Here is a 25,444-nt window from a genome sequence, read left to right as displayed (position 1 = left end):
CGCTCCAACGGGAATTTCCAGAAAAAAATAGCGTTATGTTACTACTGAACGTTCAAATTTCGTCGAAGTCGGTCAAGTAGTTTTCGCATATATTTGTTATAAAAAATAAAATAAAAAACCTCTTTATAATATGTATTATAAATTAATCAAATATCTATTTACTTTTGTTCGTGACAGGTACCAAAGAAATATTATCATGAATAGGTATATTGTACATGAGCAAAACGAAAATACAAGATAAATATTGAAATGAGATAACTTTAGCTATAAAAATAAAAAAATATAATAATTACGATAAGTTTATTTTTCGTGACGCCAGATATTTTTTTAATATTATCGCCGTATCTGCATTGTTATGTAAAATTCATTGTTAGCAAAATGATTAATTATATCTATTTTGGAAATAATTGAACATACAAAATTCGATTCTAACAAATTCACAATAGGCAATCACTAAAATTGGTTTGCGAGAATGTTCCTATTTACTTAGCCCCTAACCAAACCTAGGTCTGGTTGTCAATTCTCGTCGTTTTATGTCTGTAGGTATTCTCTAACTAAAGAAAGTACTCATTGCATCATTCATATTATTATTAATATTGGGACTGTTGGCTCTGTCTACCCTGCAAGGAATATAGACGTGACTATATGTATGTATCATTAATATTTCGTGCTTCTCGTAAGTTATTTTAATTTCATTTTTATGTATCCCATTTCAACTAGAACTAGTTACTTCTGAATAACTCTTGAAATAAAATTTTCTATTTAACTCGAGCGCTGCTTTTAAAATCATTTTAATACCAACGACTATTGTGTAATTTTTTTTTTTGTAAAAAATACTACATTACGGATGCCTAGAAGCAGGTCTATTTAATATTTAACCTGAAACACGCATAGGTACCTACGTTTATTTAATCTCATTATTATTTAAATGTGTTCTAAATTCAAACGGCTCCCGCTAAGATGTCTAAAAGATGGCCGTATGTAAACAATGTATGCATTTGTATCGCCCGCTCCCTGCTTTTGTCTGGTTACACAAGTTTTATTATTCTTTCAATTTAATGTAAAAAAGGAGCTTAGAATGATTTTCTACTTGTAGGGCTCGTACTTCATTTTTTCTATCTTCATGGCATCTTTGGGTAATCTTTATAAAGGTGGATGTTAATGATAATTTTATGGCGGCCATTTTTTTCAATTGTCTGATCGACGCTTTGATAAAAACATCATTTTTGAATTTATTTTTAAATTATAACACATATTTTCTTAATCCATAATATAATGAACAAAACGTCAAAATTATCGATGTATGTTTTAAATATTTAATTTAATACTGTCTGGTAGTTTGTAAAAATATCTTGCAGAAGCCGGAATTTATACAAACAAGAAAAATTATTTATAACCGTTAAAACATTAGATCATAAAACCTGAAAAGAGGGAAGGGAGGCCCTCGCGTGCCCTCGCCGTGCAGTGGAACGGTGATGTCTAAAAATAAATTATGATTCTTCATATAAAAACTAATTAAAAATGTTTCTAATTTATCTTTTAAAACGAAATTCTTTCGAAATTCAAATGTTTATAGTAGTATGTCCTATTCATTTTTTATTGGTGCCGTGTGGTTCCCGGCACCAATAAAAAATGAATAGGACCACTCCATCTCGTTCCTATGGATAAGAAAGAGAATGAAAAGGCGACTAAAGGAGTTGTTAACTTGGGATTCTTCTTGTAGGCGATGGGCTAGTAACCTGTCACTATTTGAATCTTAATTCTATCATTAAGCCAAACAGCTGAACGTAGCCTATCAGTCTTTTCAAGATTGTTGGCTCTGTCTACCCCGCAAGGGATATAGACGTGATTATTTGTGTGTATGTATGTTTTTAGATGGTTTATTAATTTGTAAGTAACAATTTTATGAAAAAGTATTAACATGTATAAAAATATTAATACTTATCATTAATGGTGTACTCATTAAATTTACATGGAAAAAAAATCATACATTCATCATCATAAGTCACGTCTATATCCTTTGCGGGATAGACAGGGCCAACAGTCTCGTGACAAGACTAAAAGGCTGAAACGTTCAGTTAGTATGGCTTCATGATGAAATTGAGATAGGAAAAAAATCATCTTCACTAAAAAGAATTGTTTTAATATTTAAACTTCATTCATTCATTAAGTAATTTTGTAAAGTAATTAATTTATACAAAAAAAAGTTAACTAACGAACGGTTCGACGTCAAAATTTTTCACCATAGGGCGTTCAACCGACAGGACTTCTCATTCATACATACCTACATACATAAAATCACGCCTCTTTCCCGGAGGTACCCCTCCGGCAGAGACTTAGAGACTAATAGGACTTCTCATATTCGGACCATTTTTCCGTCAGGGGCACAGTTTTAGATTCTAATAACAGAGCATTAGATACATTTTTCCTTGAGATCTCCTCTCAATAAAGTGTTTCTTCCCCAGATCCACATGTACCAGCAGTCGATGATGCGGGCCGAAGAGATTCGCCGTCGGCGGCGTGAAGACACGCCGGGTACCCACACCGCTGTCAACAACATCCTGGCCGCGGCTGCCAGGGAAATGGAGGAGGCTCGCCACGCGGCCAACAGGGGAGACCGTGTCGTCGCCAGCATTCAGACTGAACATGATCAGGGTAAGGATAATTGACATACATACATATGGTCACGTCTATATCCCTTAGGGTAGATAGGGCCAACAGTCTTGATAAGACTGATAGGCCACGTTCAGCTATTTGGCTTAATGATAGAATTGAGATTTAAATAGTGACAGGTTGATAGCCCATCGCCTAGAAAAGAATCCCAAGTTTGTAAGAGTTATCCCTTAGTCGCCTTTTACGACATCCATGGGAAAGAGATGGAGTGGTACTATTCTTTTTTGTATTGGTGCCGGGAACCACACGGCAATGACAGGACGATTGACAGTTAAACGATTTGCGTATTAAGATTTACTCTCAGGTGCTTACAGTTTGAATTAACATTGATTTATTATTGCCGTGTCGTTCCCGGTATCAATATAATATGACCTCACTTTCATCACTTTCCCATCGATGTCGTAAAAGGCGACTGAGGGTTTATAAACTTGGTATTATTCTTTTAGGCGTTGAGGTAGCAACTTGTCACTATTTGAATCTCAATTCTATCATTAAGCCAAACAGCTGAACGTGGCCTATCAGTCTTTTCAAGACTGGTGTCTCTGTCTACCCCATATGATTTAACACATTTTTGTTCTCATTCTAAATTATGTGTAATTTTTAGTTATGGCAATAATTTTCCAATTAGTGGTTCCCAAAATTGGTTACCACATTTTTTTATTACCTACGTAAATTTTGATATAACTAAATAAATACTGATACTTACGTCGGCGACGGCCTCTGTGGCCTGTGGCGCAGCGGTAACACGCTTGTCTGCGACATCGGTGGTCCCGGGTTCGAATCCCGGCCAGGGCATGATGAAAAAAGATTTTTTTCTGATTAGCCTGGGTCTTGGATGTTTATCTATATAAGTATTTATTTAGTTGAGTTAGTATCTCGTAACACAAGTCTTGAACTTATTTTGAGACTAACTCAATCTGTGTAATTATATATTTATTTACGTTATTGGCAAGTAAAAAAATTGTTCTTCATTTAAAATAATGTTCGTTCTGGCGATATTTTAACTCGATATTTTACGATGACATGCCTTAACGAAAAAATATTTTTTATATTTATTATACACGTTCTCTACCTGCCTTTGACCACACCGGTAGAGCGTAACCCAATCATTACGAAAGGGCTTTTTATTATTTATTTATTTTTACATTTTGTGTTTCTCAGAATTTGTTCCATTAGCAGGTTTTTTTGTTTTATTTACTTGATCAATATTTAAATGTGAAGTACCTGACAATTTGTATTACGTTATTTTATATTCATGTGATGTTTTGTAAAAGTTTTTAAATTGTGTCAAAAAAAATACATTTATGTTTTTTTTAACAATCCTAAATAAAAATTAATAAGGATAGAATCCAGGGTCCTGATATGGTCACGATAGAGTAGACGGCAAGGCAGGTGACTTTATTAACGACCCTCTCCTCACAAATTATCAGAGGACCCAATTATCAAAGGATATACCCTATTCTTATCTTAATATTGAATAGATATACATATATTAATACCATTCATACATTCTACCAGCTGTCGCAGCGACAGCGACTTCCACGACGCCCGAGGTAAAGCGGGACCCTGATGAGGAACGCCCAAAGAAACGTGTCTCCATCCTGTCACCGGAGGACGAGAAACTCCGGGTGAAAAAGAAACCCATGACCGTACGCTTCCAAGATGATAATAAGACTGATGAACGGGAACGCCCCAATAAGATCACTTCGCCGGGTGAGTTTATACTTTTTTTCTTTCTTTTTTTTTTGATGCTTTTTTTTTGTGGCAGGTGTTGCCCGCTTTTAAAAGTAGTAGTGACTAATATTTTTTGACACGGAAATATACTAGAAAATAAAAATATCTTATTATACTATTACAAGCTTTAGCTCACGTGAAAAGTACTAAATGTCCTTTCCTGTACTTTTATGGAAATCTGATCAGTGGTTACAGTGTTTACACCCTTACTTACTTTTTAATTAATATGAAAGTATGAATTCTCAAATCTTCTCTGTAATTGTCAGCCTTTGTTGCGTATGCTGTGTTGTTGCCTCTGAGACCCAAGGTCCCTGGTTCGAATCCCGAGCTTAAAAAAAAATATGAACTTTCTGATTAAGATTGAACATATAAAATGTGGTAGGTATTGTTAACGAACGATTTTTTTTATTTAGAATATTCTTTTGACTGACTGACGTTAGTCAGAAAATATTTATACTTAACAATTTTATGAAATAGTACTTTCTTAATTGTATGGGTAGGTTGTTTGTTGACTGTACATGTACGATGACCCTGAACATTTTTTTATTCAAATGCTCGAACAAAAGCTATGATCGATTGGAAATATTGCGAATACACATTAATATTTTTCGTTCGTTTAAATTGTAACCCAAGTAATAGAACATGAAAAAAAATCAGTAATAACATCATTTGTTTTTAAATAATGTGATTTAATGGAATATTTTTTCCCAAGAAAACTTCGAAATACTCTTGTGGTTGAAATTAAAATTAAATTTAATATGGCTCATAAAATATTACAATGTTGAACCTGTATTTCATATATTATTCTTCTTTATACAGACATGTGCAATATCTTCAAAATTTCAATAATATTATAAACGCTCACGCCGGATGAATAAAAATTTAAAAACAAAATAATAAAAATTTAATGTCTATATAAAAAAAATTGAAGCAATATTTCATGATCTCAATACTACAATTCGAAGAAAAATAAATGTGCAACCCGGCAGAGGGCCTTGAGTTGTCTTTTTTTTCGGCACACAGAAGTATTGTCTAATTTAATCAACAATTGTTTACGGCAGAGATAAAAAAATATACAATTTAGTCCGCCATTACTTTGACTCGTAAAAAAGTCGTTACGTTTTCGTTTTAAAAGTATTATATTCAAGGAAAAACCCAAAATCTTAAGTGCTCCATTTATTTCTGCGTTCGGTAAAAATGGCGTCTGTAAATTATTCATATATATTCATATATTAAAATGTCCACCGCTATTGTATATGCCAGATTTAAATATAAAATGTTGAATTCTTCATACAATATTCCAATTACTGGTTTTCATTGTGAGCTGGCCGAGCGACGAATGCGATTTATTTTTATTTTCACTAAAGCAATCTATTTATGAGAACGAATGTACGTTCGAGTGCCTTTTGTATTGTTTTGACATAAAATATTCTTTATCAAGACGGCATACTTAAATTTTTAATTAAATTCACGCGTAATATATGAAATATTTTCGATAATTAAATTATTGTTTTAGATAGGATAAATAAATGGATTTTGCAATGACATTTAAATTGTTTCAGTTTAACAAAATGTTATTTACTTCTATAGAATACAAAGAGGAAAATAATATCTCGCCAAAACGCTCTAACACCTCGCTTGAATATAATTTCAAGCGAGGTAGAATATAATATTACAATCGAAACACCTATTTTCTGTACAATAGACGTTCAGACGTAGATAATTTAAAGATAATTTACCATAATTTCCTTTCTCGGGGATCGCAATCACCATATCTAAGGTACAATCCGCAAAATAAATTTTAATATTTACCATCTTGTGTAAGGTTTTTTGGCAAAAATTAATTCATTTTTTATTTTTTGTAGTTTAGGTGTTCTAACTATTTTAAATTTGAAATGAGTACAGAGAGTAAAAGACTTTTATTGCTGTGACTGTCATCATAAATTGTTTTTGTATACGATTATAAAAAAAAAAAAATTTATTTGTTTGACTAATGAAGATGTTTTCAATAGATTCTTCTTAGAATTATTTCATCATATTTGTACGGCACTGACTTAAGACTCGTTGATTTACTTGTGGAGTGTATAAAACATGGCCGCTTCGGTTTATTTAACTCCCAGCGATCATTGTTTCACCGCTGCATTCATTTATTATTACAAGCGCGAAAAAAAAAAGTTTTTGTAAATACGTGCGAACAAAGGAATTTTTTCTTTATTTTTCTTTAAGTTTGTATTAAAAATGTGATTGTTTTAAGTTTGTCGGCGGTTATTGCATAAGGTTTATATTACTATATCAATGTTTTTGTTCTTTGCTCGCGTTCTGTAATTGCTCATTATTAAGTCTCCGCAAAGATTACAAAGACCAGTTTTGTACATATCATGTTGAACAGAGAAAGGTCATGTATGAGGAATGAGTAGGAATTATTATAACAGACAATTTTATTTGATTGGTTAATCGATTTTGTGCCGGTAAAAGTTTTTTGTCAAGAAGATATTATCGTTATGTTCCGCATTGTTATTTGTAGGCTGTCATCATAAAAAAATAAGATGTTTTTAATCAATTTAAGCAACGTGTACACTAGTAACATTTTGTTTTTTTTTATTTTGCTTAATATTTTGTTACCCTGTAATTTTTTGTAGTGAAATATATGGTTTGAAAATATAATAAAAAGACATTTCAAGAAACGTAAAGTCCATATTTTGTTATTAATTTATTTATTAGAAGTTGCTTTCTTGAAATTATGTTGAAATAGAATTTCGTCAAACTTCCAGTCCATTGACGTTAATTTTGCATAACAATACGGGTAATATGGTTTTCATTTTTTTTTTGTCTTAAACGATATTTTTCTCGGATTTTTTCCTTCTTTTTTCTTCAACTATACTCGTACACAGCTAGTGACGTAGGCGTAACTCGTAATAGAATAACGTCATCTAAATTTCAAAAGACTTTGATAAATATTTACTTATTTAGTTAACAACTTAAAGGAGTGTCATTTTTTTATATTTATTCTGACACAAAAACGGTCATGATGAAATTTTAAGTACTTACTATCTACTGTGGTTTACAAGGAACGTTTCTCGCCTGCTAGTTACCGCCCACAGCTTTGCTCGTGAGTAAGAGTGTGCGTTACTCTTTCACGCAAAATCAACTAGATGGTATCTAATTAAATTCGGTAAATAACATACATACGTACATACTTATGGTCACGTCTATGTCCCTTGCTGGGTAGACAGAGCCAACAGTCTTGAAAAGGCTGAATGACCACGTTCAGCTATTTGGCTATATGATAGAATTGAGATTCAAATAGTGACAGGTTGCTAGCCCATCGCCTAAAAAAGAATCCCAAGTTTGTAAGCCTATCCCTTAGTCGCCTTTTACGACATCCATAGGAAAGAAATGGAGTGGTCCTATTCTTTTTTGTATTGGTGCCGGGAACCACACGGCACACGGCACTCGTCGGTAAATAACATATATTTTTATTCCGCAAGTACCATGAGAGTGAAACCGTGGGACGCAGCTAATAAGGTATGAAATGAAAAATATGAAAACAGATTAAACGTTTTTGAAGTGTACAAGAAAAGTCATCAGATGAAGTTGTGAATCAAATGTTATAGATGTTAATAAAATCCAATTGTTTAGTTTACGTAGTTCCCATAACCCTTTCACTGACATAGTTACGGCCATAGAAATCGGAATAATATAAGACAATAGAAATGCCATATTATACTTGAAACTGTAGGAATGTTTTGTAGTTTTGCATAAAGTAAATTTCAGAATTTGAGATGCAATATGAAAATATTGGAATGTCAGGATCACAAACATTAGATAGGACTTTCTTCGTCACATTTACCAGTAATTAATACGTCTATAAATATATCACGTCTTTATCCGTTACGGGGTTGACAACCAACAGTCTCAGTCGAAAAGTCTGAAATATATTTCTAATCTTTCTCTTGATTGCCTTTTACAATCTACAAGAAGAAAAGCAGTAAATTAACGTGCCTTTGTCCTTAATCGCTTCTTACGATATTCATTTAATTGATATGCAGTGGTCCTATTATTAATCACCTCTACAAACTTATATTATTCCTATATCTATGGTTGCGTCCCATAGATTCGGTCGTATCTTTATCGTATATCGGTCGTTGAACCAGCCTTAGAAAAACATTAAGATCTTCTTGTGATTGCACCGTTTTGTATGGTGTTTTTTTTAAAGTTTGTTAAGCATTGTTTAACAACGCCTACAAATTTGTTACAATAGGCACGATGAGTCATTCCGTGATTATACAAAAACTGATGGTAATTTTCATATTTAATTATTACAATACCTGTAGGTATATGTAATTTGAGTGCCGGTGGCCGAGTGGTTGAGACATCATACTTAAAAAGAGTACCTATTCTAAAGTACCCGGCTTCTAATTACGTCTTTTTTATTTACTTATAAGTACACAGAAAAACAAAACATTTAAACACACGTTTAAATAAAACCAACAAACAAATAAACTTACTTTCGCATTTATAATTATTACAGTATGTTATGTTGTTTTAATTATAAGATAGCAATCTAAATATAATATTATTAAAGGATTTCAATAATAGCACACCTATACAGAGCCACACAATATAGCGTTTATTTTGATGACAGAAAAGATACATATGACATTGACACATAGTCACAGACTATATTGTACGCAATGGAAGGCGCCAAAATTTAAATATTCAACAGTTTATTACCATTGTTTCAGGCGCCCCAAACGACAAAGACTCCGAGCACAAGAGCCCGGGCGGCATCAAAGTGGTCCAGCTCGCGGTGCTGCAGAAACCTTCCAGCAATGACAATGATGATTCTGACGGTATGCAACATACAACTACATGCTTTTGGCAGAATCACCGAAAGTCCGGTGGAAGCCATAATATAGAAAAGAAAGAAACTACATGCTACATGCATAAATTGTCAAAATCAATATGTTTTTCAGAAAATAGGCCTCCACGGACACTTTTCAAGTCATTTTTATTAAAATTCTTTAAATTTAACTTAAATGGTTCTACGGTTCTAGCAACCTATCACTATTTGAATCTCAATTCTATCATCAAGCCAAAAAGCTGAACGAACGAAAGACTGTTGCCTCTGTCTATCCCACAACGGATATAGACATCACTACATGTATGTATGTATGTTCCAGAGAAAGCCAACAAATCCAACATGGAGGACGACGAGGAGACGGACTCCAGCGGCTCCGTGTCGGACTCCGCCAACAACGACGTGGAGGGCAGGCCGCACGTGTGTGACGTCTGTGACCTAAGGTATCGACAACTAGGTATTTAACGGCCTCTGTGGCTCAGCGGTAGTACGCTTGTCTGTGACACCGGAGGTCCTGGGTTCGAATCCCGGTCAGGGCATGATGAGAAAAGAACTTTTTCTGATTGGCCTGGGTCTGAGATGTTTATCTATGTATATAAGTATTTATTATAAAATATAGTATCGTTGAGTTAGTATCTCGTAACACAAGTTTCGAACTTACTTCGAGGCTAACTCGATCAGTGTAATTTGTCCCGTATATATTTATTTATTTATGTGAATGTATGGAAGATTTGAGTGCGTTTGACCTCCGTGTCGGACTCCGCCAACAACGACGTGGAGGGCAGGCCGCACGTGTGTGACGTCTGTGACCTGAGGTATCGACAACTGTATTCGTGAAGGTACCAGGTTGGCTCTGTCCACCCCGCGAGGGATATAGACGTGTGACCTGAGGTATCGACAACTATATTATAGTGAAGGTACCAGTCTTTGAAGGTTGGCATATTCATCAAGGTACCAGTCATGTGTGAAGGTTGGCTCTGTCCACCCCGCAAGGGATATAGACGTGATCATGTGAATGTACGGAAGATTTGACCTCCGTGTCGGACTCCGCCAACAACGACGTGGAGGGCAGGCCGCACGTGTGTGATGTCTGTGACCTGAGGTATTGACAACTATACCTATGTGTGAAGGTTGGCTCTGTCCAGCCCGCAAGGGATATAGACGTGATTATGTGAGTGAAACAACGACGTGGAGGGCAGGCCGCACGTGTGTGATGTTTGTGACCTGAGGTATCGACAACTATACCTATGTGTGAAGGTTGGCTCTGTCCACCCCGCGAGGGATATAGACGTGTGACCTGAGGTATCGACAACTATACCTATGTGTGAAGGTTGGCTCTGTCCACCCCGCGAGGGATATAGACGTGTGACCTGAGGTATCGACAACTATACCTATGTGTGAAGGTTGGCTCTGTCCACCCCGCGAGGGATATAGACGTGTGACCTGAGGTATCGACAACTATACCTATGTGTGAAGGTTGGCTCTGTCCACCCCGCGAGGGATATAGACGTGTGACCTGAGGTATCGACAACTATACCTATGTGTGAAGGTTGGCTCTGTCCACCCCGCGAGGGATATAGACGTGTGACCTGAGGTATCGACAACTATACCTATGTGTGAAGGTTGGCTCTGTCCACCCCGCGAGGGATATAGACATGTGACCTGCGGTATCGACAACTATACCTATGTGTGAAGGTTGGCTCTGTCCACCCCGCGAGGGATATAGACGTGTGACCTGAGGTATCGACAACTATACCTATGTGTGAAGGAACCACAGGTTGGCTCTGTCCACCTCGCAAGGGATATAGACGTGATTATGTGAATGTACGGAAGATTTGAGTGCGTTTGACATTGGGGCAGACAGAGCCAACAGTCCTGAGCGGACTGATAGGCCACGTTCAGCTATTTGGCTTTAAGATAGAATTGAGATTCGAATAGTGACAGGTTGCTAGCCCGTCGCCTAAAAAAAGAATCTCAAGTTTGTAAGCCTATCCCTTAGTCGCCTTTTACGACATCCATGGGAAACAGATGGAGTGGTCCTATTCTTTTTTGTATTGGTGCCGGGTACCACACGGCACGGTATTTTTTTTATTATAGTTGCTTAACACAGTTGTCGCCTGTCAGGTTTCAGAGATCGTCGCATTTGTCCCGACACAAACTAACGCACACGGGCGAGCGGCCCTTCACGTGCGGCGGCTGCGGGCGCTCCTTCGCCAGGTCTGACAAGCTGAGGGTGCACACCAAGATCTGCGAGAGGGTAAATATATTATCTATACATACATACATACATATAGTCACGTCTATATCCATTGCGGGGTGGACAGAGCCAACGGTCTTGAAAAGACAGATTGGCCACGTTCAGCTTTTTGGCTCAGTGATATTCAAAATTTTTATTCATTACTATAGGATACTATATATCGCTTAATAATTGTCAAAACGTATGGTTTAACAACATTGGTTGACGTCAAATAAATTACTTAAAAACTAAGTTTACTGCCGCTTCCAAGGCGTCAGTGCAGAAGAAGCGATATTTAGGTACGGTAGCGATAGAATTGAGATTCAAATAGTGACAGGTTGCTAGCCCATCGCCTAAAAAAAATCCCAAGTTTGTAAGCCCATCCCTTAGTCGCCTTTTACGATATCCATGGGAAAGAGATGGAGTGGTCCTATTCTTTTTAGATACATTCAGGTTGGCTGGAAGAGATCCCACTTAGGGATAAGCCCGCCTTTGTACTGTACTGTTTTTATTTGTAATGTACTCCTTTAGTGAACAATTAAGCATTTACTTACTTACATACATATAGTCACGTCTATATCCCTTGTGGGGTTGACAAAGTCAACGGTCTCGCAAAGTCTGAAAGCCCACGTTCAGCTGTGTGGATTTTATTTCTGGTATTATATGTACCTATATTACTAGCTGTCACGACAAACGTTTTTTTGCCATATAAATAATGTTTAAGTAATTTCTAGTTAAAGAAAAATGTTAAAGGTGGACAACCCTAACACTATGTATGTAAAATTGATGTTGGCCGATTCTCAGACCTACTCAATAGGCTCATAAAATTTTATGAGAATCGGTCAAGCCGTTTCAGAGGAGTACGGGAACGAACATTGCGACACGAGAATTTTGTATATACATAAGATTTATCTGGATAAACATAATTTGCCACAAAATAAAATGCAAATATAAATTTTACAACATTGTGGCAGATTTCATTTCATATGTTTAATATCCATATGCTTTTGACGTCACGAAGTAATAGGTGTCAATAAAATTTTTGTATGAAAGGATGGATGGTGACTAAACTGAGCTCTGACTAAATTTGAACTTACTACCTATATATAAATATCACTGCAAAATTTTATCATACCTACAATCATCTGCCTTTTGAATTTCGACCTCATTGCATTCTTCCTAGACGAGAGTCTTTAACGAACATTGATGAGATATTACTCTGGAGAGGAACTACTATATTCATAATACTTTTAAACGAGCAATATTTGTATATATATTTTTTACTGGCGTTCTCGAAAACGGCTCTAACGATTTCATTGAAATTTGAAATACAAATAGTTTCCAGGCAACGTAAATTGTTTTTTTTTTTTATGTCATTTGAAACCATTTACACATTAGTCACTGACATGAAAAATTATTAGGTACTCCAAGTTTGAAACCGATAAAAACGGCCACGTACAGGTGTATGGCTTTATGATTTCCATCATAAACCAATTAGTGACTATTGAGGTTCAAATAGTCATTAGCTTACAAGAAGAACAGTCGCCTTAGTGCACATATGGTTCCCGGCACTAAAGAATAGCACCACTCCATCTCTTCCCATGGATGTCGTAAAAGGTGACTAAGGGGTAGGCTTATAAACTTGGGATTCTTCTTTTAGGCGATGGGCTAGCAACTTGTCACTATTTGAATCTCAATCCTATCTTAAAACCAAATAGCTGAACGTGGCCTATCAGTCTTTACAAGACTGTAGGCTCTGTCTACCCCGCAAGGGATATAGACGTGATTATATGTATTGTAGTGTGACGACACAAGCCCTCAATAAATCTATGTAACCTTATTGCATTAGTTCATTGACTGTTATAAACTAGATTAATAGATCTAGAGAAACAACCTACGTAGCACCTCCACCACCATTCTATGTTCTATTTAAAATATGTATATAAACTTGTTTAAACAATAATAAAGTCAGTTACTGTTTGTCATCGAACCTATAACTTCCTGGTTGTTTCATTGTGAACACTCCCGCATTACATCATATATATGTATCGTATGTACATATGTATAACGTCCCCAGGAGGACCCCACGGTGGACATGGCGGGCGAGGGCGGCAAGCGGGAGCACAGCTCGGAGGTGATGTCGGGCATGGTGCGCACCACGCACCGGGAGTCCGGCCACCTCGTGTTCACCGCCAGCGGCGACGTCATGCTGCCCCCCAGGTACTACATTGTTGTCGTGGTATAACTAAAATGCCGTTATCTGACATCAGGATTTACACCTTTTTTTACCAGTAAAATAAGAAAAAAAAATCTCTTTCGATCTGTATATACGACTTTTTGGTACCTTTAAGACATAAATAGGCGTTCTCATTGATGTATGGCATCAGTTTAAATTTTTACCGCAGTTTTTGACGTTTTACTTAAAACAAGGTTTGGCAGATAACGGCATTTTAGTTATACCAGGGCAGCATTGTTGTCATTCACGTGGAAATACGGGCGGACGGCGTGTGGCTTGATAAAAAGTGAAGCATCGTAACGGCGTGTATGCATGTGTGAGCGTTAGATAATTTTCATTTTTGTGACGTAATCTATAACGTAATGGCGTCCGGGCAATTATTGCATATAACGTAATGGCGGCTGACTGTCACACTATTGGTAAGTGTGGGTGTGTGAGGCATAATATTGGTGCTTCATTTTGCCGTATAGTAAAACTCCGTCCGCTTTTTTTCTATATCTATAGTTACTTATTATTTTTTACCTAAAAGATAAAAATACTTGGTTAGCCCATTGCGTATAAGTGCCACGCGATTCCTGGCATTTAAAAATGGGACCACTCCATACCTTTCCTGTGGGCGTCGTAAACGGTGACTAAGGTAGAAGCTAATAAACTTGGAACTAAAAATAGAAAAAAATAAAAATTCTAAAGCGATACTTTCTACGTGTACCCCCCTAGGTCGACTCCGGTGATTCTCAACTCGACCTTGGATTCTGTGAAGAACGAGTTCGCCGGAGATCTACTGGATCCCCCCCGCAGAGGCCGCGGGCGGCCGCGGAAGACGCCGCTGCCGCTGACGCCCAAGATCAAGAAGAAGAGAGGCCGCCCGCCGAAGACTTCGTTTGGTGAGTACAGTATCACCAATGTTTTATACATTCATACATACACATATCCACGTCTCGAAAACACTGAAAGGCCACGTTTATTTATATGAATGGGTTAACGGTGGAATTATGATTCAAATAGTGGCAGGTTGTCAGGCCATCGCCTATAAGAGGAATCTCAAGTTTATAAGTCTATCCCCGTAGGATAGATAAAGTAAGTCATAATATAGTTGTTGTATCTAGGAATATAATTATAAACCGTTATGAAGTTATCAGAAAGCGATTCATTACTTTTTTACTAGGCACGACAGGCATGATTTTATTATGGACAACCATGTGAGTGCCGCGGACAACAGCTAGTATACCAATACATGACCCTCGCGTGTGTCGCAGACATGGAGGGCTGCGTGCTGACGAGCGGCGTGGTGGGCCCGAGCCCCGCGCACGTGTCGCCGGCGCCGCCCGCGCACCAGCTGCTGATCAAGCGCAAGCGCGGACGACCGCCGAAGAACTACCTGCTGCCCAGGACCGGTATGTAGACTGTCTTAAACATAGATAACATGTACATTTTGAGAGTTTTGTTTCCCAGTGTGTGGTTGTAGCTTGGAACAATTGCTAAAGATGGCGTTCATATGGATGTTATGTTATGTAAAGGTTTCATTACGGCTTCGTTACTCGGTATGTAGCTTCAAAACTTAACTGCTGAAGGAGAAATGGATGACCGCTCAAGACTAGGTAGGTAGGCCCGGACTAGGTATGTGGGATATTTTATACATGGATGATATGGTAATTTTTGGTTCCTTACCACGGTCTGTGATTATAGCTTTGTAACTTGGAGAATTGTACAAGCAGAAGCGAGGACGACCGCCCAAGAACTACAGCTGCCCAGACCCGGTATGTGTACAGTCTTAAACATACAAGTAGAAGTGAGGACGACCACTCAACAACTACTTCGTGCCCAGACCCGGTCTATTGGCTATTTTAAACACTCGTAATTCGTTGAATTTGAGGGTTCCGTACCCCGGTATGTCGCTTCGGAACTTGGAGAACTGCTGAAGAAGAAGCGCGGATGACCGCCAAAGAACAACCTGCTGCCCGGTATGAGGTGTATTTTTGTATATATGGATGATATGATTTTGAAGGTTCCATAATATAACAGCTTCGTTATTTGGAGAACTGCTGCCGGAGAGGATGACCGCTCAAAAACTACCTGACGCCGAAACTCGGTATGTAAACTATTTCAAAAGTCAAGAGTACCCTTGACAAAAAAAGAACCAATAACCGTAAAAGTTTTAGCACCCCCGAGTATCGAGAAGAAGCTGTTATTAGAGAGAGATACAAGATTTTATAATTTGTAACATCTTCAAACAAATTGTTACAAAAATTTATATACAACTACTATACAAAGTCAATGACTCAATTTTATGTCGGCTTTGTTGGATTAAGGATGAATGAGTTACTCGTCAAATGTCTGCTCTATGCCGACGATCAGGTTATACTGGCGTCATCAGCGGAGGAGTTACAGGAGATGGTAAACTGTATGCATGAAGCTTTAAAAGAGAAAGGAATGAAAGTGAACGTAAGTAAAACTAAAACACTGGTTTTTGAAATGGAGAAAGAAATGACAGCATGTAATATTTTGATTGGAGGAGAAAAAGTGGAGCAAGTGAAAGAGTTTGTATATCTAGGATCAAAGTTTACATCAGATGGCAAGTATGATAGTGATATTGAAAGGAGAGTGAACGCGGGGAACATGGTGAATGGAGCTTTGCATGCCTTTATGAGCAGTCAGAAACTATCCAAAAAGGCTCGACTGGCTGTGCACAGGGGCGTGTTGGTCCCGACATTAATGTATGGGAGTGAAAGTTGGGTATGGCAAAAGAAGCATGAAAGCAGAATAAATGCAGTGGAAATGAGAGCGTTAAGGAGTATGATGGGTGTGAAATTGAGTGACAGGATAAGGAACAGCGTGATAAGGGAATGTTGTGATGTGAAAGAAGATGTAGTTACAGGAATAGAAAAGGGTATGTTAAGATGGTTCGGTCATGTGGAGAGGATGAATGAAAGCAGGTTGACTAAGCAGATATACAAGGAGAGTGTGGAGGGAAAGGTCGGAGTGGGAAGACCTAGACGAACGTATCTTGATCAAATTAAGGACGTCCTGGTAAAGGGTCAGGTCAAAAGTACCCGAAACCGCCGAGCTTGTATGAAGAGAGTTATGAATGTGGACGAAGCGAAAGAAGTATGCAGAGATCGTGGCAAGTGGAAAGAGGTAGTCTCTGCCTACCCCTCCGGGAAAGAGGCGTGATTTTATGTATGTATGTATGTATGTTTGTTAGATTTTTTTTGCATTATTCCGTGTGACTCACATTCATTTTTTATATATCATATGTTTTTGTGTGTATGTGTCATATTGTTTTGTGCTGTTATATGATTGTGTTGCGGTCGTGTTCTCTTGCTCTTCATAAATGATAGCCATTAAAATATGAATCTATACTGTGCTGTTTTGTATGATGATATATCTAGAATGGTTTCAATTTGAATGTGTAAGTTCCAATAAGATAACTAATTTTAAACTTTCGCTTTGCATTTCACTACAGATATTAAGTTAAATCATTGTTACATGATTCGAAACGTCCAAGATAAACGTTAACGTGCACGTTATACCTGCTGTATATATTATATATATATATTATTTATAAATAGTATAATGCACGGCGAAAGTTTAAAATCAGTTAAATCTTATTGGAATTAACATTTTAACACATGGATTTAACTAGACTTACATCAACCATGAAACAAAGATTATCAAACACTTACTAAGAAACATAAAAAGGAATTCTTGATGAAAGATTGATGAAAATAAAAGTTTTTTTTTTTCAACTCAACATTACGATTTTTAGTTTAATTGCAAAACAGTTCTATTTTACAATAAATACTATGATAAAATGCTACGCTACTCGAGAATGTAAATGTACACACGGCTCAAGAGATACCTGGGCCACCTGTTACACCAATCAAGGCGAGGTGGCGCGGCTATCTGTTGAGCCCCCCGTACAGACGCAAGAGAATATTACGCCGTTTTTGTGTCTATGCCTTCTTCGCTCCCCGCGTCCCCCGGCCTCGCTTGGCTTGGACGCTTCATCTGGTTTATGATAATGCGAGCAACAGTTATAAGCTGAGACATAATTAAAAGACATACATACATACATATAGTCACGTCATATCCCTTACGGGGTAGGGCCAATAGTCCCGAAAAGACTGAATGGCCACATTCAGCTGCTCGGCTTAATGATGGAATTGAGATCCAAATAGTGACAGGTTGCTAGCCCATCGCCTAAAAAAAAGGATAATTAAAAGACAATTAAATAAAATATACTCTTTACATTAGAGAAATTAAGGACCAATGCGTTTTAATAAAAATAATAGCGTTCGCTTTGTAATAAGCTCTGAAATATTGTTTCTTTGAATATAAGTCTCGAAATAGCAAACATTTTTATTCTCACTTAGTACCGAGACATATATACTTAAATGTACGGACACAAGAAAACAAAAGGCGGATGTCTATTTAAAATTGTGTAGTCTATTAGATTTTCCTGCTCAAGTTGAATTTGTAGCGAAACAAATTGATTGGCTATGTTGATCAGAATGAACAAAGCGATCGAGCTAAATTTAGAGATTTTTCTTTTAAATTTTGAGATACCACACCCCTATATAAAAAAAACGCTCATTTAAAAACGAAAATGATTAATGCTCTCAGCGGTATCTAAAATACGCTTAAACTCAAGTAAATTATTAGTTGTTGTTAAGACATGGCATCTTACGCACAAGACAATTGTGCGTAAGATGCCATCGCTGTTAGATTTTCATTGAAAATTAAGGAAATGAAATGTCTCTTCAAACCATGACATTGGCAGAATCACCGAAAGTCCATAATATAGAAAAGAAAGAAAGAAAATAAAATAAAAATATATTTACATATTTCCAAAATACGTCAAAGTTATGATTGGTGCTCGCAAATCACATAAACCCTGCACCACTCGGTGGCCCAGCTAACCGCCCTCTGTCCCTAGGTATGGACATGACATTACCGATGCAGTACGGGCTAGCCGCGGAATTTTCAACTCTTTGTTAGTATACACTCAATGGAGAGCATGCTCTGAATTGAAAAACAAAATTGTGGGGAAAAACGTCGGTACTAATCGGTATTTGTGATTTTTTTTACTTTTCTGTCTCGAAAAGATAAAGAAAGTATTTTTTTTAATACATACATATATAAAATCACGCCTCTTTCCCGGAGGGGTATATTTTTTTTTATATGTTTAATTATTTTCTGTTAGACCTCGCTCGTTCGGCGAATGAAACCGGTTAATCATTTTGAAGATTACACATACCAAACATTGCAATTAAAAATGTTATTGTGTTGTAAGATATAAAGATTTAAATTAATTATTTAATTTCTTAATCTTAAGCGATAATTTAGTCTGATTTAACATTATTAAGCGCATTAGAAAGTAGTACATCAATATTAAGAAACGATTTCATTAAATGAGAAGCCATTATAGGTAAATACTATTTTTAATATTTTAAGAAAATAATGTTTTTTCGAGACCGAACGAAAATATAACATGTAGCTAAAACTGTATCGTTTTCGAATTAGTTTACACAATCGCAGTTAGTTGGCACATAAACTAATGTAAGGTAGGTGTACTCTACTAATAAACTAGCTTTGCTTAAATCCATTAACTTGTTAACATGTAACCCTAACATAGATTTAAGCCTAACAATAGTATAACATAGATAACATAATCCGTAGTAAGTAGTTAGATTATAAAAACCTATTTGATATAAAAAAAAAAACACATAATTACACAGGTTTTAATACCTTTCTACTCTTGACGATCGGCCGCGTGCCAAAGTCACGATTTGACATAAAGTCATGACGACGGCCGCTGAAAAGTGATCGAATCCTAACCCAAAAATTAAGAGTTAAAACATGGTTAAAACCTGGGTTGTTTACAATATGTCAAAGACAAAACTTCTTATTGGTATAAGTACTTTTAACTTTTAAAAAAAAAGCAAAAGTAGTTTTGTAGAAGAGGTTAACCTTCTTACAGTCCATTAAGTGGAAAATACTATAATATGTTTGTTTTATTTTACAGTTATAAGTACTTTACCAGTAAAAGTTCCCAATGCAAATTATGCAATGTTTGACCGCTTCTGTGCGCAGCGGTTGTGCGCTTGTCTGTGACACCGGAGGTCCCGGGTTCGAATCCCGGTCAGGGCAGGACGAGACACGAGCTTTCTCTGATCTATATAAAATATAGTATCGTTGAGTTAGTATCTCGTAACACAAGTCTCGAACTTAGAGGCTAACTCAATCTGTTTAATCAGTCCCGTATACACATATTTATTTATTTTATTAAAACTAAACAATAAAATCCACCTTTTTTGCAGACGGAAGACCCAACGAAAACTACAACGCCACGAACCTGCCTTTCGGAGACTTCTCATACCTCACGGAAATGATATACAACCCGCTAGCATTCGGCTACGGCGTCACCAGCGTCGACCCCGACAGAAACGTAGACGTCGACCACGGCACCACCACAGAGACCTCGCACGACCGGACAATAGACGTGTCGGACTCTTCATCGGACGAGGAGGAATCTAGAGTCGAACCCGAGGAAAATGTACCGCCCGTTGGAATAGAGACTCAGATAATGACAGTCGGGGACTGTCAGATCGTGAAGCTGCCGCCTAATAATGAGGAGAAGGATGAGAAGCAGGATCAGGTGGGGGAAAGTAATTCAGTGGTGGCGTCTTCGAGTCCCGGGTCGGTGACCATAACGCCGATAACCACGGTGGGCGATTGCACCATAAGGCCAGTGGAGAACACATAATATGCGCCACGTGTCGTCTTCCCCGTGGGAGTCAGCCATATTATACTATATCCAGTGTAGGAGTTCGGTTGAGATTACGCGATGGCTGCGTGCGTGGTGACCTTGGGGGGTAGACAGCGGTAGTGGAGTTGTCATCTGGGATATTGACGGTGAACATTTGATTTGTGTTGTGAAGAATGTGTTTTTAGAGTTTATTTTGTCATCACGACAGCATTAAAACATTGTTATCATCATAAAATCACGACTCTTTCCAGGAGGGGTAGGCAGATACGACATCTTTCCACTTGCAACGATCCCTGTATATATCTTCCTCATCATAACTCTCTTTACGCAAGCTCGGCACTTGACCTGCAAGTGTACACAAAACCTTTCCCCAGGACATCCCCGATTTGATCAAGGTACGTTCCTCTAGATGTTCTGACTCCATTTTTCCATTTTCATTTTCTGTGTTTATTTTTTTTTAATCAACCTGATTTCATTCATCCTCTACACATGACCAAAACCATCTAAGATATAGTGACAGGTTTAGGGAATCTATTCCTGTCACTTGTTTGATAAAAACTGTATTTACAAATTTGCGGGAATGTGGAAGTAAAAGTGTAAATACCTTTATTTCTATCAGAATTCAAAACTCATACATGTAATCACGTCATTAACCCTTATGGGGTTGACAGAGTCAACTGTCTCGCAAAGACTGCAAGACGAAAGTCCATTATATAGAATCAAGCATTACATAGAATCTATATAATGGTTGGATCGTTTATGATGCGATTTTCATTGGCAGATTTTCGATTAATTTTATTCAATAATTCTAACCTCACCTCTTCTGGGAGTAAAGAGTCATGACTATTTTCAATAACGTGCCTAAACTCAAACATTCTATATCACGCACGCAGCCTGTAAGAAAAAAAAATGTTATGTTAAAATTAAATGATGTTGGCTACGCAATGAAAACAAGAGTATAAGGTCATGGGGCAGACAATACACGTAGAAATTATAATATTATTGTGGTGGCATTCACTAGCATGCGATGTTATATTATACAACTATCGCTTGCCATAGTATCTTCCATTGTGAAATATTAGTGCACTTAAATATGTGTACTTTATAATAATAAATAGATCTGGCATTATTTGCTGAAACTTTAGGCGCGAAATATTATATTTTGATCAACGTAGCATAGACATTATTTAGCAATGTCAAAACAGTAACAACAGATTCGTAATATATGTACTTCGTCGAAAAATATTTTGACAGTGTAAGACATGTTTATTATCACGTTTTTATTCTTAGGTGGTGTTCCGATTCAGAGTCTCGCTATTGAAAAAAATCAATTTTTACTCAGTAAATGGAAGGTTTCAGTGAATGTTGCCAGATTTCATATCAACATTTAACGTGTCCTATAAATTATATTATATACTCTTCGTAATTTTAAGTGTGATAGCTGCCACAATGACTTAAATTATATTTAAAAAAAAATGAACTTCGATCGCTTTAAATTGGAATAATTCATAAGTGACTGTCGAACTATGCATTTAGATTGGTGGTGAATTAATAATGGTGATCTTATGTACCATAACGCCATAAGCTTTACATAATTATAACAGTGATACTCAATGTAACCGTACAGATCAAAATAATTGTCACAATGTTCATATGATGCTCCACATGGAAACAAATATCAATAATATATATTTTATACGAATATCATTTTACATATTATATTAAACACATCACAATTATCCATATGACATGTCTTTGAAACGCATTTAAAATGCATTATGAATAAATAAGACTGTTTTTTCTCTGTAATGTACAATCGAGTGATTTAAATATCTATATATATGTATTTTCATGTGGAACATCGTGAATTTACATAGATTTAATATTTTGCGAATATCTACATAGAGGCAACATATTTACGACGATGTTAAACGGTGGAACTATTTAGATATGCAGTGTTTTATGATATAATGTGCACTTTGAAGTTGCCTTCAGTGTTTATGATTATTTTTAATGGTACGCTTCTCAAATGACGTCGTTAATGTTATTTCAACTCAAATTTGTACTAGAATTGACTAAAATACTGATATCAGATATAAACAGTCGGGGACAGATAAAGCTGAACCCTAAAGTAATGTTATGTATGTTACTTTAGGCCTCGTACGAAATTTGCGCGACATTATTAAAGCGCTTGTGTGAATCGGGCCTTACCTTACTACACGCGTTTTAGTCCTATGTTGAGTTGAAATAACGATAACGAAGTGTGTAGTTTCTCTCTTCGTTGTCTATGGATCTGATTTGAGTACGAGTAATTTAACGAGACTCTAGCGGTGTATAACGTAGCATCTATAATTGGCTGTCTATATACTGTAATTCGTTTGTAAGTCGGTTATTTATAACGTGTAGATGTGCACGCTATTCGCCTTTCCATATTCTGTATCAATCTGTGAATATTAGATCGTAGAATGTAGTGTCTTAGATAAACTTAATATTCTAAATATTAACTCGGCAACACCACACAAGTGATACCAAGTAAGCTTATTTTTAGCAGATCGTACGATTGTGCGGCTATGTGTACTAATAACATATATTTCTTTAATCGTTTTGCCTGTAAAAGCAATGATTAACGTATCGTAGTCTTATATATTAATGATATATTACGCAATATATAATAAACCCCATTTGACAGCTAGCCATTTGTTGAGGCTGTAAGACAGCCATGACGGCAGGTTTTCGATTATATTTTTATAGATCAAAGCATTTTAGTTCCTTGCGTCAACAGTGCGTGTTATTTTGTGGTCGGCTCGGAAGTATTAAACACGCAACTGACTCCTCTACTATAATCTGTACAGTAGTATAGTTCCTAACTTGTAATCGATACAAAATTATAACCCTCGACTAGAGTAGCGGATTAAATTAATTTCTTTTAACGTTTAGTTTAAGTTATTCGATCAAATACATGTTAAGTTCACTATTAGTGATATGTTATCGATTATTTCGATGAGACTGCTCGGCGTTCTATCAATTTTCGTATCGAGCCGTCGTCGGAGCCCTGCAGAGGCATGTCACGAGCCTCACGGCAAGCTAAGGTTTACTGAGAATTATTTAATATAGGAAACTGTATTTTTGTAATGAAATAAGATAATTTACTGATTCATGTGGATTCTGTTATTTTAAAAACGCCTCTCAATCTTGCTTTAAACAATCTCAATGATAAAATTAATCTTTTCAAACCTCCTTTTTCGATTTTTATTTTCCATTTGAAGAAATAATAAGATACGAAATATTTTCTTTCCTATTATTTCTCCATCAAACTTTTATTTTATTCAAATGAATTGATAGTGTGTTTTATACTATCAATTCACTTGAATATAAATAATAGAATCCACATGGCAGTAATCAGTAACTGCTACACAGTAATCTTGTATCCTACGTGGCGTAATGTTAGCGTTTGAGTTAGTTATGTTTTAAGCTGTCTCGGCTCTGTGTTGTCGTTAAGTTTACGTGTGTCTTGGTTTATATGCGGGGAGGTCAGTGTGCGCGGTTGCCGCCATTTGAAGTGGTCACAAAATGGCGGAAGTCATTTATGAATACGTTACATGAATATGCGATTAACAGCATTTTCACGAACGTTGATAACGGCATATGTCTTATCTTTTCTCTAGTTTTATCGTGTCGGTGTTCTCTATCTCAAAGATGAAGATAGAAAATAAAACATGGCTTGTTAATAAAATGATATTTAAAATGGCAATCGAAAAATATTTTTGAGTTTTTGACACAAACTGTTGTTGGAGAATTTATACGCGCATGTTGATCTCCCGGCGGTCGCATTGGCAATATAAAAGTTGATTTATTTGTGGTATATCAGACAGATCGGCGAACTATTGCATTTATTTAAATTTTTATTTGGAAATATTAATATGGCATGTTGAGGAACAGTTAAAAAAAAAACCGGTATTTACAAAACATGCATAATCTTTTTTTTAAAGCTTTATTTTACAAATTGCCTTGAACTGTATTTCAATCTCGTAATTTCTATTAACATCTCAACGTGCCAGTTTTGCCATATAAAAACGAAGCTTAATCCAAGGCTGTATAAACTATCACATTAATTTAACCCTGTGTACTCGAATATCCCTTGGCTTAACTTTAGTTTCTGTCGCGTATATCATTTGGTATGTCTTGTGTATCGTTTTTAGTTGATATTATTTGAGGGTGTCCACAAATTATGCGTTGGAACAAGTATATGGGTATGAAGGATATAAATGCTAATATGGTGACTAACTTTGACTAAATATTCTGGGAAACAAAAAAGAGAATAATCTCGGATAGTAAACCTCTGGATTCGAAGCATATCAACGGAGGGTGCATTACTGAAAACGCAAAGATAAGAGAAAGAATATCTTTTAGTTGATTTTATCTTTTGATAATGGTATACAGTTATGTGTGTTAATGATATACATTTTTTTTTAATTAAAGTTATATTGTGTGATGCAAAAATATTTATATTTTCATCCGCCTCTAGCAATAACTTGTGGACACTCCATGTTTCTGATAGTTGTTAGTTTAAGTTTTGGCGATAAATTTATTTTTAATTGTAGCAAACGAACGATTTTTTTTTATATTCCTGTTTTGTGAAATGTTCATCATTTTACGTTGTGATCATGTGAGTGCAAAATTATTATTTTTTATTATTATTCTTTAACCAGTTGACGGGCGTCAGAAGGGCAGCAGATATAACCCGACCGTTTCGTTCTGCATAGTCCAAGAGCAGTATTTTGTAGATTTAATCTTTATAATTATAAACCTTTTTTATTATTTTAACATTTATCAAATTCGATCGTTAGTTAATTTCTAACAATGAAATATTTAATAAAGAAATCACAAAATTATTATTTGTGTTTGATTCAACAGTTTTTCCGTACATATGCTCCT

At 36.3% G+C, this 25,444-nt stretch overlaps 1 protein-coding gene across 1 annotated transcript in view; it reads left to right on the top strand.

Annotated features, from left to right (window-relative positions):
* Window positions 1-25,401, top strand: part of LOC106143422 (zinc finger and BTB domain-containing protein 44) — a 33,147-nt gene extending 7,746 nt beyond the window's left edge. The window contains exons 4-12 of the mRNA XM_013345500.2: window positions 2,466-2,655; window positions 4,192-4,386; window positions 9,153-9,260; window positions 9,591-9,711; window positions 11,393-11,525; window positions 13,582-13,724; window positions 14,458-14,624; window positions 14,997-15,134; window positions 20,061-25,401. Of these exons, the coding sequence (XP_013200954.1) occupies window positions 2,466-2,655; window positions 4,192-4,386; window positions 9,153-9,260; window positions 9,591-9,711; window positions 11,393-11,525; window positions 13,582-13,724; window positions 14,458-14,624; window positions 14,997-15,134; window positions 20,061-20,506 (1,641 nt within the window). The 3' untranslated portion in view covers window positions 20,507-25,401. The remainder of the gene's footprint in view (window positions 1-2,465; window positions 2,656-4,191; window positions 4,387-9,152; window positions 9,261-9,590; window positions 9,712-11,392; window positions 11,526-13,581; window positions 13,725-14,457; window positions 14,625-14,996; window positions 15,135-20,060) is intronic.
* The last annotated feature ends 43 nt before the right edge of the window (window positions 25,402-25,444 follow it).

The sequence above is a fragment of the Amyelois transitella genome, chromosome 17, assembly GCF_032362555.1.
Source record: "Amyelois transitella isolate CPQ chromosome 17, ilAmyTran1.1, whole genome shotgun sequence".
In the NCBI taxonomy this organism is placed as follows: domain Eukaryota; kingdom Metazoa; phylum Arthropoda; class Insecta; order Lepidoptera; family Pyralidae; genus Amyelois; species Amyelois transitella.
This window is presented reverse-complemented; position numbering and strand designations above follow the sequence as displayed.